At 40.0% G+C, this 17998-nt stretch overlaps 2 protein-coding genes across 3 annotated transcripts in view; one reads left to right on the plus strand and one right to left on the minus strand.

Moving 5' to 3' along the window:
• ATP2C1 (ATPase secretory pathway Ca2+ transporting 1) overlaps nt 1–7483 on the plus strand; it is a 92999-nt gene extending 85516 nt beyond the window's left edge. For both annotated transcript variants that reach the window (XM_016224339.2, XM_016224341.2), the window contains exon 28: nt 6973–7483. In XM_016224339.2, the coding sequence (XP_016079825.1) occupies nt 6973–6984 (12 nt within the window). In that variant the 3' untranslated portion in view covers nt 6985–7483. The remainder of the gene's footprint in view (nt 1–6972) is intronic.
• ASTE1 (asteroid structure-specific endonuclease 1) lies at nt 4734–17869 on the minus strand. The gene is made up of 5 exons (XM_016224342.2): nt 17808–17869; nt 15130–16451; nt 8926–9136; nt 6965–7160; nt 4734–5235 (listed from the first exon to the last, which is right to left on the minus strand). The coding sequence occupies exons 2-5, from the start codon at nt 16432–16434 to the stop codon at nt 4905–4907; spliced, it is 2043 nt and encodes a 680-aa protein (XP_016079828.2). The 5' UTR covers nt 16435–16451; nt 17808–17869; the 3' UTR covers nt 4734–4904.
• Between the last annotated feature and the right edge of the window lie 129 nt (nt 17870–17998).

Consider the following 17998-nt stretch of genomic DNA (forward strand, 5'->3'; position numbering starts at 1 on the left):
GAATGGAATGTTGTAAACCAAAACACATTGGCCTTGTGTTTATCAAATTTCTAAGGTAAAGTTATGACAGTATTTCGTAGTGAATTTCTCTTATGGTCCGCCCTTGTCTGTCTGACTTATTGCTTTACAAAATACATTATGGTTATTATATGGTCAGTTTCATTAGTTTGTCTTTAAAAAACAACTTGCATAAATCTGGGAACTTGAAGAACTACAGTACTTTGTTTTGGAAACTTGGGTTTGTAGACATCACCATTCCCAGATTTCAACACTCACCCTCCACCCTACAACCATTTTTACCTCTTGTTTTCCATAGTTTCCTGGGACAAGACAAGGGAACACCAGAAGTTTGCTCTCTTGATGCCATCCTTCCTTGAGGCTTCAGTTATTACAAGCGTTTCTGACTATGATAGTACAGTATACTTACTGGAGGTATTTGTAAATAGAAGAGAAGAGGAAAACATTTCATAACCCAAAGACTTTAACCTAGGCTCCAGGCATATATTCAGCTGCCCAGCAGTTGTCTTCACTTAAGCACCTAAAAGGTAATGTCTGAACATATCCACAACAGAGCCCCTGATTCTCCCATTTTTCAACTATACCCCATCCTACACGAATGAATGACAACTGAATCAGAAATCTGAAAACAGGGTTCCTGCCAGTATTTTAATGAAGGCATAAAAATACTGATTACTATAGCAATTTTAGCAATCTAGAGTTCTCACTGGTACACTTACAAACCCCATTTTTTAAGAGTGATGTTAATATATATTTACTCAAAAAAATGTTTCCACATCAGAGCAAGTTCATCTAATAACAGGTAGATTGATTCGTCTGGTAACCCCTCCTCTTTCATGGAATTAATTACTCTATTCATGATAGTAAGCACTGGGACACTGCGAAGTAGACATGCTCTATTTCCTGCCAGCATCCCTCGATTTATTCCTCCATAATGTGCAACAGGCATGAACCAGACACAGGAAGATATGGGGACAGTAATGCCTAGGTAGACACATGGCAGTTTTTCGAGAACCAGCACCTCAGTTAATCCTTCAAAAAGCATTCTACTATATGTAAAAATACTCCTGGGAAGTTTTCCTTATCTTGTATGGTAGCTCACGCGATGGCTAATTTTCTCACAGAGTCAAATGATTCAGTCTTACAAAAATTCAAATATCCAATACTGATGCATTTGATCAGCTTTTCTTCTAAAAAATTACCATGTGTTCCCTGATTCTGATGACAGTAGGTTATATTGTATACAGAAATGTCCAAGTGTCTCCAAAGTAGTAATGAGAAAATTCTTAAACACATGTACATACATGTGTGTCTGTATATATGTAGTTTTATTGGAACACATCTATGCACATTTATTTACACATACATACATATATATATAGAAACACAGATATATAAATATATATTGAGAGACTTAGCCTTTTTAACCAGACATCTAAATGTTATCAAAACTTGTGTGCATTATAGCATGTTCATGTGAAATTTGATTTCTCTTCCTGAAAACTGAATCTAGTGAAACTAGCGGGAAACACTTTTCCATGTATAGTCTCATTCGTCTCTCCCATTTTAACAGACTAGTATATTACCTGGTGCAGTCAAGCCTCTGAGTTTTAAAATGTCTTTCCTCAGCATGGGTTCTTATCTTAGAAGTTTTACAGCTGGATGGACTTGAATTTTAGCATTATTCAGAGCTGGGAAGAAATGCCAAAGCTACTTATCCAGTATGGCTAAAGTAGTTGTTGCTGAAAGTGGGGGGGCATCTGTTATTTTTTTAATATATTGATTTCAGAGAGAGGAAGGGAGAGGGAGAGAGAGAGAAACATCAATGATGAGAGAGTCATCATTGATCAGCAGCCTCCTGCACTCCCCCGACTGGGGATCGAGAGCGCAACCTGGGAACGTGCCCTGACCAGGAGTTGAACAGTGATCTCCTGGATCCTAAGTTGATGCGCAACTGCTGAGCCACGCCTGGCTGGCGAGGAGGCATCTTTTTAATACATCTGTCCAAAATAAGTACTGAATTTCAGATTGGTACAAGATGCAAAATCATTTTCAGTTGTCTTGACTGAAATGCATCAACAAAAGGTGAGATAAATACCAAGTACCCCACATCCACCCACTGAAAGAACTAAGGTCACTGTGTTTGGAGTAAGTACTACTGAGAGTTTGTCCTTTTACTGAAGTGAAATCATTTCTCCTGCCTGGTCTTGGGGTGACTACATTCCAGGTGCTGCTCTGGGTTCATGCTGTGCCAACCAGCCAAACAGCATGTGCTAGAGATCAGCGCCCAGTGAACTCTGGAAACCTAAGGGGGAAAACTGGGTTTGACCTTGTGGTTTGTGGGTAGGGCCAAGAAATAACCCTGGAAGTTGTAGGAAGGGGACATTTCTAAGAAGTGGTAAGATCTCTTAATTTTTTATATTTAAACACATCCAGAGCTCTTTCAAAGTGGGTTTAAAAATACAGAAAATTCCTTGATAAGACAAAAGGCAGGAAGGGCACAAGCACATAGGGATAGTTGTTCTGGTCTTTTTTCATTCTCTTGGCACTTCTGTACTCTTTGCAGTGGGGCTTCAGCCTAACAGCTCTTTCTGCCGAAGTTGCTTCAACATTCTTACAACCTTGTTCTTCTCATCTTAGCCATAGTTGTGTTAACCTCCTTTGCATCTGCAAAATTCTATTAGCTCTGGCAACCCCTGGTCTCATGGCACCTTGATTTTTCTGCTCAGCACTTTCTCACTTTTCCCCAGATCCCTTGCTTTGTTCTTGGTTTTCATGCATGGGTATAACAGTAATGGCTGTCATTTATTGCGTGGTGTTAGTACCAGGCACTGTGCTGTGAAACTTAAAAGGGCATGTCATTTTACCCCTAGACAGTAGGGAAACAGGCATAACCATGGATTCATTTATTTTATGCACAAAGGAGGAAAGGCAATTCTGAGATCTTTCTTGCTGCAGAGGTCTGTATTTTCTAAAACTAATTAATTTGAATTCTTTTTCTCATGGTCAGTTATCATGAAAGGCCTTTAGTGTTTATATTTACAGGAGATACATATTAAACTTCCTAGGTTCAGGTATCTCTGGAAGGGCTTATAAAAATAAAGTTCAAGTATAATTTTATCACAACTAAACACAGAACATGATTGCATTACAGTAAATGTTTTTCTCCTTTATTTCTAAAATTTATTCATTTTAGTTCTCCCAAGTTCCTTTTGTCACTTAAACTGCATAATTATTGAAGACACACATTTCCAAAGAATCAGGTGAAATTTTATTAGTTAGAACTCAGAAAGAGCAAGACCTAAAGATTTGATTAAAAACATAGGAAACAGATTTTACAATTGGAATATGGGACATATAACACTCTGCTTCAGCACAGGGGCTCCCATTGCCTCCTGTACCTCATCCGAATCACATCCCAGTGTCTTAAAGCCAAGCTCAAAAGCCAGGTCTGAGAATCTCTCCTTATTTTACCTCCTAGTCTGGTGACTGCTGTCTCATTATAGCATTCAGTCTGCTTTGCCATTTTGCACCTGTCAGATTGCTTCATAAAATGTTCTTTTATTTCATTTTGTATTGTCTTTCCAAGCAGCTTATGTCTCCTGGGGGGTCAGGTAATATGTCATTATTTCATTGGTAACCCCCTCAAATATCTTGGGGAGTGCTTATGGCCTCTCATTTAATACATACAGAAGATACATACTGGGGTAGGGAACTATCCTGAATTCTCAGAGAGTAATAGTTAACAGACATTATTAGATTTTTAACTACTGCAAGGCTGGGTAATTTCAAGTAAATGGCTCTTATTGAAATGGCTAGAGAAGGGAACCTGTCTTCTTAGTCTACTGAAGGAGGGGCCCTTTGAAAAACTTTTAATGAAAAAGGTGACTGATACAGTTCAGTTGACCTTTAACTGAACTCTGTTGCCTGTACACTCTTCAGTTTGGTGCCTGTGAAAGCAGCTATTTACCAAAGTGGAAGTGGGAATGTGGGTTTTCCATGCAGAGCTGATGGTTTTAAAAAGCAATGTTGATGAGCCAGGAAATATGACACTTATATTGATATATTTTCCACAACTCCAGGAATCAAGGAAAAGAGATTTTTGATATAACAAGATCTTATGTGCTTTTCATCCACATTAGATCCACTATTTGCTGGAAAAATACATATCTTCTCAAAAATACATGCATTTGACTGCTCTTTTCTTGATTCTTCTGGGAATAACCATTTCTTTAGAGACACTAAAAACATCCTTACTAAGGAACCCCATGCACTCTTCCTAAAATAATAATAGATTCTGGTATTGCTGCATAATTTCTTCTAAGTGTTTCCTCCTCCTCTAGATCAGGATGCTGTTTCTTATTTTGTTGGGGCCATTTGAGTTTCAACCTTTGTTTTAGAACCTGGAGCATATCTAAAGTGCTCATCAACCCTGCCATGGTCTCATTTACTAAGTACTTAAAAGTATGTTTTCTGTCTGGCATCCTAGCTTCTGTTTTCCAAGGCCCATGAAGAGGAAACAGTTGTAAAAAATTCTTTTTGAAATAATAACCCAGCTTCTGTTTATAGGAAATAATCTAGGTAGAACTTCTTTTTGAAAACATAGCAGTTTGAGTTGCTGCAATTTAAAGGTTATAGACTATTATTATTAACGTATTGAAATGGAACATGAGAAGTACAAATATGCTTTCAAATATGTGTAAGGAATACAGAAGTTTCTTAAATCAGGTTGTATTTATTAAAAGCAGAATACAAAATACTTTGGAATTCAAAGATTACCGAATGCAATGTTTAGCTCCTCACAGGTTAGTTCTGAAGAAAAAAGTTAATCATTTCAAGGCAGATAGAAAAATTTTAAGAATTATACTTCTGGTTGCAGACTGAGTTTATTCAAACTTTGAGGCCTCAGTATGTTCCTCCATGGTTTCAACCGTTAATAGCCGGAACCGATTGCTTCCCTTGTACCAACATCTATTGTCTGTGGTGGTTCCCACACTGTTCTTTGACGAGCTAGCACCTTGTTTCTTTTGCCTTTTTTTTTTCGAATTTGATTTACCCTTTGGTAGGAATAATTCAGCAGGGGCATATGACTTTGTGGCACTGAACAAGTGTTCATAAAGTTGCTTTGTCTCAGGACACATGCTCAGAAGACTTTCTACGGAGGTTGATGTTAGCAGTTGTCGGCATAGTCCATGCACCAGGCTTCCACTATACAATCTGTTCAACGGGGGAGAGAGAAGGGCGTTATAGCAGAGGTTCAGTTGCTGGGACAACCATCATTAACATGGTTTCAACAAATGCATCTAAACACTGAGCGCCTCTATAAAATTATTATTAAAATTACTTAAGAATAACCTGTTCCTTGAAGGAAGGAACTGAGTTGTTATTAAAAAGATTACTTCTTGGCTGGTGATATTTTTAACATCAAATTCAATGATGGATGCTTGCTGGTTCTACATCTAGTTGAAAGTTGAGCGGGACTCTGAACACTTCAAAGAAAAGGAACTGAAAATGGCTTTGATAAACCAAACAGGTAGTCTGTTGAAATAAGAGAAAATTTAATGGCATCATTTGCGAAGTCATCATTCACCTTGGACGAATGACCTACTTTATAAATATAAGATGGGATTAACTGGAAGCCACGAATTTAATATGTAACTTAACTGCCAGAGTTGATCAACTGGTGCCTTAGCAACTGATGTAGAACCATTATTTAATCAATGTAAAATCATAATTTAAAAAGCCTTAAATTAGTAGTGCTGAGATGCAAGAACAGTCCTCCTACTGAAATCAATAAGAGAACTGTTTGGTCTTGTTTATCCTGTTTTGTTTTAAAGGGATTTCTAGTAACTAGAGAGGATCCAGTCCAGAATGAACTAAATTATTAAAGGCCAGAAATAAAGTATCCATAGGTCTAAGGCCAATTAATCTTACTTGGTAAAGGGTTCTAGGGTTAGTTCACATACGAGGCCCAGAGACATATTAACCACAGTTTACTGCTAGGAAGCTTTTCACCTTGAAACATTTCAAGTCATACCAGCAAATTTTGACTGCCTCTATCATTTATTCAACAAACATTTGCATACTTACAATATGCTAGGCACTGGGGCTACGACAGTACATAAAATGGACAAGTCCCTGCCCTCAGAGTTTATGTTCAAGTGGAGAAAGACAAAGCATATATACAATCTCAACTCCATTTTCCAGCCATCTTTTACCTTCATTCCTAATACCTCATAGATGGACAGTCACCCTGACGTCCTACCACTGATCCTACCACTTTTTCACTGGCCCACACACTGCCCTCATTTCTTTCTTACCCAGCTTAAGCTCCATAATCAAACATAATCACTTCTGGCATACAGGCCGTGTCTGCCTTTATACTTGCCTGGCAAAACAAAAACTTTAGATAAAATCCACTTATGCATCTAATAGTCATCTCACTAGAATAAAACCTCTGACAGCAGAGATTCTTTTTTGATGCTTTGTTCGTCATTAACATAGACCAGCACAGGCATTTAATAAGTATTTCAGTGAATGAGTGAACAGTATGCCAAATGGTAAGAAATGCTGTTGTGAAATACAAAAGTAATAGGACTACAGTACCTGGAAGTAGAAAGTAATATTTCACTAAGATGGTCAGAAAAGGCTTTTGTAAAGTAATATTTGAACGGACTTAAAAGAAATGAAGAAGCAAATTATATCCTACCAACAACTGACTCTAACTTTTACTTTGGAACTGATTTTTAAAAATTGGATCTAGTCATGGAGATTTTCTTTGGGAATGTGGGAATAATTTAATATCTTTCCTGTTTCCAGCTCTTTAGTTATAATAGCGTTCCAAGACCAGTTACACTGATTATTTTTAAAAGTAACTCCTTTGCTTTAAATGTAAAGTATTTGCTTCTGTGTGCAGCCATCTGAACTAGTTTCCCTTGGTGCTCACCGAGTTAGGTCTGGCTCTAGGAGAGGCGTGGACAGCAGCTGATTAAGATACATCCCCATCTGCAGACAGCACTGCCACTGACAGAAGATGTGAGCTGTGTCTAAATCCAGTCTCGTGCCCGACCGCATCTGCGCCTTCACTCTTTGGAACTCTTCATACAACATCTTAGCACCATCCTTCCGCAGATCTTCCTTATCTAGATAAAGAAACAACCCAAGGGAAGTAGTTCCCAAAACACTGTATCAGTCTGTAATTCTCTCCATATATAAAACTTCAGATTCCATAAAGAAAAAATTGGTTTAAATAACCAAAATGCTTTTCTTTTCTGGCTCTTTACTATTTTAATGCCAACGTAAAAGCCTTGCTGTATAAATTGAAATATTATACTGAAATGCCTCTTTAATGACAATCTAACTTTATTCAACCCCCAATTTTTTTCCCCTAAAACACTCTCTTCCACTGGTCTACCATTTGACCTTAAATATATCTGCATCAAACTCTCCAAACCCTAAATCTGTCTCTGAAAAATATAAATTACTATTAAATATCATTCTCTTTATTGTTCTCTTTCCACCAAACGTCCTTTCATCAAGACCTCCGTGCTATAGTGCACTTAAAGAAACAGCGCATGTGTTCAAATCACACTAACTTCTGCTTACGGGAGGAAAACAAAAGTATGACTCATAGAGAATGTGGCAGATCATTGCTGCTTCACAGAGAGGAGGAGGGCAAGAAGCAACAAGCGTGGGGAGTGAAGACTGCTGTGTGCAGCTGTAAGTTTCTGCAGGTTGGTTTGAGCAGGGGCGCACAAAATGACATCCGGACCAACCTGAAGGTAATAAAAAGGAGGCCCACCGTTGACCAATTAGCGAGCAGCAAGACACTGAGTTTGCCTGGGTGCCAGGTCCACAATTCCTAAAAGAAAAGAAACAGACCCTTGCATGCCCCTTCTGTTGGACTCAGGTAAAAACTTAATAGGCTTGTGCTCTGAGAATTTTCATAAACTATAGTTATTCAATGAGAGGAAATACCCTAAACTTGTGTCTTAACCATTAGTGGGCCTTGTTTGTTCTGCATGAAGCTGGCTGTCATATACCAATCCCTTCTGGCAGCTACTCTCACACTTGGGCTTTCTTGGAGTCCATGCTGGTGCATTATTTCATTTAACTTATTTTAAAAAGGAAACTTCAGAGTACCACTAGCCAGTAGAACTTTCTGCAGTGATGGAAATGTTCTATATCTGTGCTGTCCTCTAGCTACATGTGGCTACTGAGCACTTGAAATATGGCTAGTAGCTATCATACTAGACAGTACTGCTCTAGAGGGTGTTAACTATTATACATGTTTACACAAAGTGTTACAGCATTCATAATCTTTAGAGTAATTCTGTTAGAGAACTGAAGTGCTCCAATGCATCGACATTTATTTCACCTGATATTTCAATGAAGACGATACTGCCTTGAAGTCTATTTCTCCAGTAGAGAAGTTACTAATGCTACCATCACTACTTACAAGTTTAATCGAAACTTACAGGAGAGAAAAAGTAAAAGAAACAGCACAAACTTGAATGTTTATTATAGTTGTAGGTATTCAGAAGTTTCACCAATGGGCAATTTTAAATAAGTTAGTGATGATGTTGCTGCTGCATTGATGATAGACAGGAAGGAATAGAAAAGGTGGGATACAAAATGCAGCTGATAGATCACACTGTCCCACTTATAGGAAAAGCATTAGGTGCCGAAAAGCATGTGGGATTAGGTGGTATCAGTACAACTTCCCTGCTGTGCACTGAGCCTGGCACATGGAAGTGCTCAAAACTATTTACCAATGAATAGGTGATATATTGTCTCCATTCCTAAGTTCTGATATAACCGATAGAAGTAGATAATCCAAGAATTTTTTTAACTTTATTATATGTAAGTAACATGCAAAAATATACTTCTGGAATTCCAGATACCTACCAGGGCTGTTGATTATGGCATGCAAGGGCCCCAGCAGCATCCCCAGCAGCAAGGCTTGTAGATGGTGTAGTTTTGCCTTGGTCTCCATGTGCTGCAACCAGTAGCAAGTGACAGCAATGGGCAACTTCAAAGAAGGAGGGATTGGGTCCAGGATGGTCTGTTTGACCTTTAGTGTTTCTAACAGCAGTGTCTGCCGTCTAGGCAAGGAGAGCTGAAAATACATACCAAACACCTTAAAAGTTACTTTGGGGAATGCCTCCCCCCCCCCAATGAAGAGGTTTTAATGCAAATGAAATTGCTGTGTAGTTTATCTTCTGTGTAAAAAAATCAGCCACGCTCAAAAGCATTTAGGACATTAATAAGGTGCTTAATAAATACGGTTGACTGAGTGGATGCACGTCTACTCCCACTACACAGCCCTTGCTCTTGTCATTCCATCTTCCAAGTACGCTGGTTGAGCATCTTCAATGCACATGTTACTTGGGAAGCCTGTTAAAAATTCAATCCCCAGGCCCCACCCCGTAAATTTTGATTCAGCAAATCTGAGGGAGCCCAGAAATCTGCATTTTAACTCTTCCGCTTTGAGAAACAATGATCTATACTCAACTAATCCCTTACTTGGCAGTACACCTTCTCCATGACTCCATTACCGATAACCAGAAGAAACTTAGATTACATGCACCCTTGTGGCATATCACAGTTTTGTTTTTTGGGGTGTCCTGCCTCATGTCCCTACCCAGTTGAATGTGCTATTGTCTTTGTACTCTCCTACACAGGGACTGTCCCAGGGTGGCTACTTGTAGGTGAGAGGTATATTCAAGGGAGATAGGAATATTTAAGGACTACCTGCATTGTGCTTGCAATAACACACCACACTCACTTTTACTCCATGTTTTAGAGAGTGCACTTCAAGTAAAAAGAAGTGAACAGCTACGAGGGCTTTGGACTACTTGTTGAAATAACTTTACCTTAATGAATTTTAAGCTGAAGAACCATAAGGGACCCTACAGGCCACATACTTTTACAGATGAGGAAATTAAGACTATTAGGAAGGCACCTTCAGGGGGACTTTACAATCAAACTTTAAGAGAAAAATATAGTTGTATTTCTAGTGTCTGCATGCAGTCAGAAAAGAATTTCTTTTGTTACTTTCTGAAAGAATGAGACAGTCTGAAACATTTCTCAGCACCAAATACCTAATTAGTAGTTAATAAGTGCTGACAGTTGAGAATAAGATGTTAACCTGAAATAAAACACTTCACGCCCTGGACGGGTTTGCTCAGTGGTTAGAGCGTCAGCCCTCAGACTGAAGGGTCCCAGGTTCGATTCTGGCCAAGGGCACATACATCAGTTGCAAGCTCAATCCCCGGTCCTAGTCAGGGCGAGAGTAACCAATTAATGTGTGTCTTTCACATCGACGTTTCTCTCCCCCACTCTGAAAAGTAATGGAAAAAATATCCTCCGGTGAGGATTTAAAAAACAAAACAAAACAAACACGTCACAATTGACAAAATAGTTTCATCATCAGTGCATGATAGCACTAAATGATTTATAAGTACTGGTTTTAATTATTTAATACTGTGATAATTTTTTTAAAATTAGAAATATTAAAATGCTTTGTAGTATAATCAATCCCCCCCACCATAGGAAGTAGCATTAATTACTTAAAGTAAAACAAAAACTATTCTTTATAATCTCCTAAACTGGTAGAAATACACATTAAGTAAAGGCTAAGAAAATACATGAATTCTTTACTGACATAATGCTTAAGTTACTGAATTCTCTAGCCAAATTACAACTTATGAACAAAGCAGAGTCTGAGCTTGAGGTCAGATGTTCTGTCCCTCACTAACTCTACAGCCTTGGGCAAGTTTCTGAGCTTTTCTATAGTTTGATCAACTGTAAAATGGGCATTATAATGAGTTACACAAAATGTCCCGTGGAGCCCACCATTGGAGCCCATTCCAAAAGGGGTACTCTGCTCAGAGCCTTAAATCTGGTTGGGTTTTATTTCATGTAACAACTCCCAGGAGGAGAGAAAAAACAAGCGTGCAGAAGCAGCAGCCACACGGAGAGGCAGAGGTGTCCAGAGAGAGACTGGTCGTGGCACTGCCTTACTCTCCAAGAATGACCCACTTCCATTTCTCCTTATGATTATCCTTTGTTGGTTAACTTGAGTGGCGCTCTGTCCAGTGCAACTAACATAACCAAAGTGGAAACGCTATCCTATGTGGTTACTGTGGAATTAAATGAGAGACTATAAAGTTTCTATTAACAACAGTTGGCACAGAGCAGATAAAGTATTATTACCACATCATGTTAAGAAAAACAATGAACAGCTACTATCACAAAGTTTCTATACTTGTACCTGCAAGTGTCTCTGGAATCACATTTGTGCTTGATACGGTTTAGAATTATTGTGGGCTAATTAGAGCTAACAAGATTGAGCTAAATACACAGCTGATTAACTTATGCCAAGGGAAAGCCAAACGACATCACTGCATAGAGAGTGAACTAAAATTTCACCTTACTTTGAGTCCAGTTAAGTGATGAGAAGAACACTTCTCATCTCCACTTAGCAACAAGTATAATCAGCCTGCGACACTCATAGACTCAATTGGATTTTCACATGTGGGAAAAAGTGTCCTGATCTCTATGTCACACTATGTAGAAACAAATAAATTCTAGATAGATTGTAGATCTAAATATGAAAGGCAAAGAAAAGATTTTCATAACCTTGAAGTAGATGGTAATTTCTCAAGTAAGTCATAAAAGTAATAACCATAAATAATAAAATTTTAATTTAGTCTATATTAAGAACTTCTGTTCATCAACACATACTAGAGTTAAAAAACAATCTACAGACTGGGAAAGCATACTCACCACAATACATGTTATTTAACAAAGAGCCCATGTATAAAAATACCCCCTCTCCCCCGCAAAACTGGGAAAAAGACTTTAAACAGAAACTTATATAACAGAATGTCCAAATGGCCAATGAACACATGAAAAGGTGCTCAGATAAGTCATCAGAGAAATGCAAATTAACACCCACTAAAAGTGGCTACAATGATGCTACTACACCACCACCAAAATAGCTAAAATTTTCCAAAAGGATAGAAAATACCAGGTATCAGCAAGGATATAAAGGGAGAGGAATTCTCATAAGCTTGCTAGTAGGAATATTGGTAAAACCACTTTACAAGACCATTTGGCATATATCCATTTGGCATGTATCTTCCAAGCTGAACATAGGTGTATTCTATAACCCAGCAATTCGCTCCTATATATATGCAATAGAAATGTGTTCATATTTTCACTAAGTGACGTGCACTAGAATGTTCACAGCACTATGCGTAATAGCCCGAACTGCAAACTACCCAAATGCCCATCAGCTATAAAGTGGAAAAACCAATTTTGGTATATTCCCAAACTGTGATAATACACAGCAGTGAGAAATGAATTTTCTACAACTACTCACAGTGACATCAATAAATCTCACAAACATAGTGTTGAATAAAAGAAGCCAGATGAAAGAATTCATACTGTATGATTCCATTTTTATAAAGTATAAAAACAGTCAAAACTCTTCAATGTTAGAGGTCAGGATAGTGATTATAGGGAGTAGGAAAAGGGGTGACTAGAACCAGAACTAGGGAAAGTCCCTGGGGTGCTGACAATGAGCCTTCATCTGGGTGTTCTTCACATGGCCGTGTAGAGTTGGGGAAATTCATCAAGCTGTACAATTATCTGCACTCTGCTGTATGTGCAAACTCAGGAGGGGATGAATGGCAAAGAGGAAAGAGGAAACTTTTAGGGGTGATGGACACATTCATTATTTTAATTGCAGGATGGATTCACAGATATAAATATATACCAAAACTCATAAAAGTGCACACTTAAAGTATGGGCACTTCACTGTACATCAATTACTTCTCAACAAAGCCATAAAAAAGTATTTTTAAAAACCTTCCACCACAGCACCATTTATGTTATGAGTAGAAATGTAATTTCAGCAAGACATCCTTTAGAACATTGCTAATTTCAATTTTATTGCTGTGGGTAAAGTTTTAATAAATCTCTTCTGTTTGGAATTTGACCTGTGTTCAACATTCTAGTTCTGTAACCCTGGAAACGTGATGAAGTGAGCTGTGTTACCTAGCATGATAAAAATGACTTGTAAAACTGCATCTAGACTTGAACTATAAATAAACTGTAAACACCAGATGGGGACCCCATATCATGGGGCTTTCCTGAGTACAGTGACTTGTAATTAAGCATGTACCTTGCAGGGACCTCGGAAGCGATGTCAATAGAATTGTTACAAGAAAGGTTGGGTCCTGTGGGGAAGGAGGCCAGTAAGACTTTTTCTTTGAGATAATTCATGTCATAAAATTCACCATTTTAAAGTGGTTTTGCATAATTATAAGCTTGTGCAACCATCACTAATTTTAGAACATTTCATCACCCAAAAAAGAAGTCCTGTTCCCATTAGCAGTCATTCCCCATTGCTAAGGAGGCTCTTGTAGCTACCTGATGAGAATCTCATTTTCTCCTGCCTGAGCTGTCAATAATGGGAGGCTTTGTAGGCCAGGCATTGGCACTACTGATATATGAGCCAGATAATTCTCTGTTCTGGGGGCCTGTTCTGTGCATTGTAAGATGTTAAACAGCATCCTTGGCCTCTACTCCTTACATGCCAGTAGCAACACCTTCCTCCCTCTATCCCCCTAGGCAGTGACAACCAAAAGTGTCTCCAGACATTGCCAAATGTCCCCTGGGGGACGAAGTCATCCCCAGTGGAGAACCAATGGCATAGAATGATGCACTGTCTCACAGAAGAGTGGAGCCTGATTCAAACCTGCTGGGAAGCTATGGTTGCTGTCCTACATCCTTGAGCAGACTGACACCAAGAGTAATCTATGAGAGTCTTGTGAATCTGAATATGTAGTTGGACCTAAGAAAAACCCTAATGGACAATGAAACTGGTATTGTAAATTTATATGCATTTAATTTGTGAATTTGTTAGCATAAGTGGTTTCATATCTATTTGTAATTTTAATATATTTATGCAATATGAAAAACATAGTGAACACTGGGACCAATAAGGATTATTTTTTACCTTGAAAAGGCGATTGGTCTGAGTGTTACTCAGGTTTAAGCAACACTTACGCAGGCTGAGTCATGTTTTCATTATTAAACTAAGCAAGTCACCATGATGCCATAAATCAAAAGCCTAAGAAAAGTATGCCTATGATCAATGCCTTCTGGCACACTTTTTTTTTTTTTGGTAGCTCAGAATTTTTTTCCTATTCCTTATTTGTTGTTGTTAGCCATATAACCCAATTGTAGTAATAGCTAGTAACAACAGAGTAGTAGTAATAATTACAGAGATAACACAGACTACTGAAGAACAGTGAAAAGTGAAATGGCAGATTTGGACCTAAAAGATCTAGGTGTGAGTCCTGGTACTCATGCTCCCTCGCTGAGGTATTACATAGATACCACTTTGAGCCCTGGTTTTCTCAGCTATGAAGTGGGGGCAATATGAAACCAACCTCAGTTTGTTACATTAAGAGAGATAATAGGATATATTCCTAGAAGTGGGATGACTGGGTGAAATGGCAGAACTTATGCACCCCTATGTTCATAGCAGTGCAATTTACAATAGCTAAGATCTGGAAACAGCCCAAGTGCCCATCAGTAGATGAGTGGATAAAAAAGCTGTGGCACATTTACACCATGGAATGCTATACAGCTGTAAAGAAGAAGGACCTCGTACCCTTTGGGACAGCATGGAGAGAACTGGAGAGTATTATAAGCAAAATAAGCCCATCAGAGAAAGCCAAGTACCACATGATCTCACTCATGTGGAATATAATGAACAAAATAAAATGATGAACAAAATAGATCCAGAGACATAGAAGCATGGAACAGACTGAGGGATCTCAGAGGGAAGGAGGGGGTGGGGGAGATTAATCAAAGAACTTACATGCTTATATGCATAACCTATAGACACAGACATTGGTATGGGGAAGGCCTGGGGGTGGGGTGGATGTGGGGTGGAGGGGATCAGTGGGGGATCAAAGGGAACATCTGTAATACTTTCAACAATAAAGATAAATTTTTTAAAAATTGACATGAAAGCACTTTGTAACCTATAAAGTGCTTTACAAAAATTACATTAGTATTATAAACACTTACCTCAGTCAATTTGCTTAAGTCAGAATGATCCTTGGGCAGTTCTACTGCCTCAACAATCGATGTTTTTATATTTTTATTAATCCTTTCCATTTCACTGAAAGCTAGAGGCCGAGGAGGCGGTGCATTCAAGGACAAGTTTTCCAGATGTGGAGAAACATTAGAAAGAAGCCCATAAATGATTTGTCGGATGGGCAGCGATATTCTGTGGGCATTTGGTTGTTGCATGTTTTCCACCTGTGTGTGAAGAATGGTCCGTCTCAGCACCAAAGCATCACTGATGAAAGGAGAGAGCTGACCTTTGGCCAAAGCCACTAGAACCCATTCCGGTACACCCAGATTCGAGGCCTCTGGACAGGCATAAGCCCCACATTGAAAGAAGTCCTGCAGCTTCACCTGGGACTGCTGATACTCTTCCATGGAACAACAGAGAAGTTCCTTAACATTTTCTCGATCCTTTCTTGGGAGATATTTCAGAACATTATCTAGTGCTTCAGTAGGGTCAGCAAAATGAGACAACCAATTCAGAAGTCCCAGAACTCGGTGGTGTCGCCTCCCCTTAGAACTGGCAGCTCCAAGAGGAAGATGTACTTTACTTATGAATGTGTCCATGATGGGCAGATTAACATGGTCGTTTCCACATAGCACCGCAAAGAGAGGTAGTAGAGCTTTATTCATATTGCTGAAGTAATGGCAGAGCGCATCAAGAGAAAAGCATTTGGCAGGTATGTAATAGTCTTGTGTGCCCTTAACAGTGTTCATGTTTCTCCACTGAAAGCTATTCAGTGGGCAAAACCCAGTTTTCAGGTCAAAAATACAAAAGTCACTATCTGATGATAACACAGGGCAATTCCAATGATTAGCCAGTGTCATAATGTCCCGATCTGCTTCTGAAAAGCACTGGACAAAACATACCTGCAGCTTGATCAAAACTTGTATGAACACTTCCCGGATGAGTAGGGGACATACGCACCCACCCCCACCAACAGAAAGGGAATGGGCAGTCTGGATCTTCTCTCTAGCTCGATCCTTCAAAGTTGTAAGCTTTTTATCTGAAATGTCACATCCTCCATCTAATACAACATATGGACATATATTACAAGAAAACAGCGATTCAAAGAATTTTTGTACAACATCTGCAAAAGAATCATAGTCCCCTCCATACCGGAGCTCCAAGTTTGAGTTGAAGCAAAGCCTGTGGAAGAGAGCATAGCCATCAATGATAATTTTTGTGTCTCGCAACTTCAAATCAGTGAAGAACTCATTGCTATGATCTTCCACAAAACTCATTAGTCCTCGGATACCCATGATGACTGAAGAAGTGCCTGTTTAAAACAATAGAACCCACTTTTAATTGATGCTGGTTGCACGGGACCAAGTCATTGCTTCCAGCAATGATCAAATCAACAGCCAGTGTTACAGAGAACTATTTAAATCTGACATATTAGGTGTCAGCATCTCAATTCTTATGTACATCCTCAGGCAGCACCAACTAGCCGAGTACTTTTTCATTCTTTTTTGCTTCCCCTGTGTGTTACAGGCACAGATTCAATGGTTTCGTGGTGTTTGATCTTTGGATACAAATGAGGTTGCTGATGATTCTAAAGGGAAATCGATTAAAGTCTATTACTGATACACTAGTTAGAACTTCTGAGGACTTTGATATTGAGATAGGTAATAGTCACCATCTTACAACACAGAATATCTGTTTTGTGGTGTCAAAGTAAAAAGTCATAAACCATAGAAATTATATTCTCAATCTCATAATGAATGAATCAGAAAGCACTGGGCTTCAGTTAATCAAAGTGTGTCCAATGATATGAATCCAGTTTTTACTTTTTGAAAATAGAGTCTGGGGACATCTTTCGGGCATTGGCTTGTGGGCCCATCTTAATTGGCATAGTTGGGAAGTTTTCATGTCTCGTGTAATCTAACTGTCCAGTTTTACCCCAACCAGAGGCTCTTCCCATCTTCTTGTCTTTGCATATGTGGCCCTGTTACAGGCAGTATCCTCCAATATCTGGCTAACTTAAGTCCCAGGATCAGTTTTGCTAGTTCTCCCTTTGGCCTTAGGCTCCAAGATGGCTCAGCATGGTACTGTTAACAAAATCGTGAGATTTCTGTCAAGCATGGCTTTTTTGTGTGTGTCATTATGATTTTTAAAGATATTGCACTAAAACTTATCTTGATTCCTGAGGTTTGGGGCATCCGCTTGCATTTTGCGTCTGACTCACGTCACCCTATTTCAGCACCTTACCCTGTATACTTATTTCTTCAGGGGTCTGTCTCGTAAGGCTTATGCCAGCAGAGGCCGTGTCCGCGCATCCCACGCTAAGGACAGGCCTTGCACAGGGGTTCAACAAATGCGACCTGGGTAGAGGGGCGCGCAGGTTTGATCCCAGTCCTCAGGCGCAGCCTTCACGCGCGCCCGCGGGCGCTCACAGCCCGCCGCCGCCCCCCGCAGAGCCCACCGGCCGCGCCCTCCCACAGGCCCAGCCCCGTCAGAAACCCTGCGGAGCCGAGCCGGGGCTGGAGGCGGAAGCCCCGCACCTGAGCGCGGACAGGAAGTCCCCGGGTTCACGTCACCGGGAAGCCCGCTTCCGCGAAGCCAGGGGCAGCGGACTGCGCGCGGGGGGATGGGGGTGGGGTGGGCGACGTCGCTGAGGAAGACTGGGCAGTACCTCCGAAGCGGCGGCTGTCAGGTTAGGGAAGCCGGACGCCCGCGGCCGGCCCGCTTTTCCCCGCCCGCTGGAGTGCGGCACACTTCCGCCGGGGGACTGTGTCGGGCCGCCTCCCCGACTGCCCAGCATGCCCCGCGCCGTCTCCCTGGCAACGGTGCCTAATACCTCCGCCCGGAGACTGTCCGGCCGCC

The sequence above is a fragment of the Miniopterus natalensis genome, chromosome 15 (genome assembly GCF_054644295.1).
Source record: "Miniopterus natalensis isolate mMinNat1 chromosome 15, mMinNat1.hap1, whole genome shotgun sequence".
Classification (NCBI taxonomy): domain Eukaryota; kingdom Metazoa; phylum Chordata; class Mammalia; order Chiroptera; family Miniopteridae; genus Miniopterus; species Miniopterus natalensis.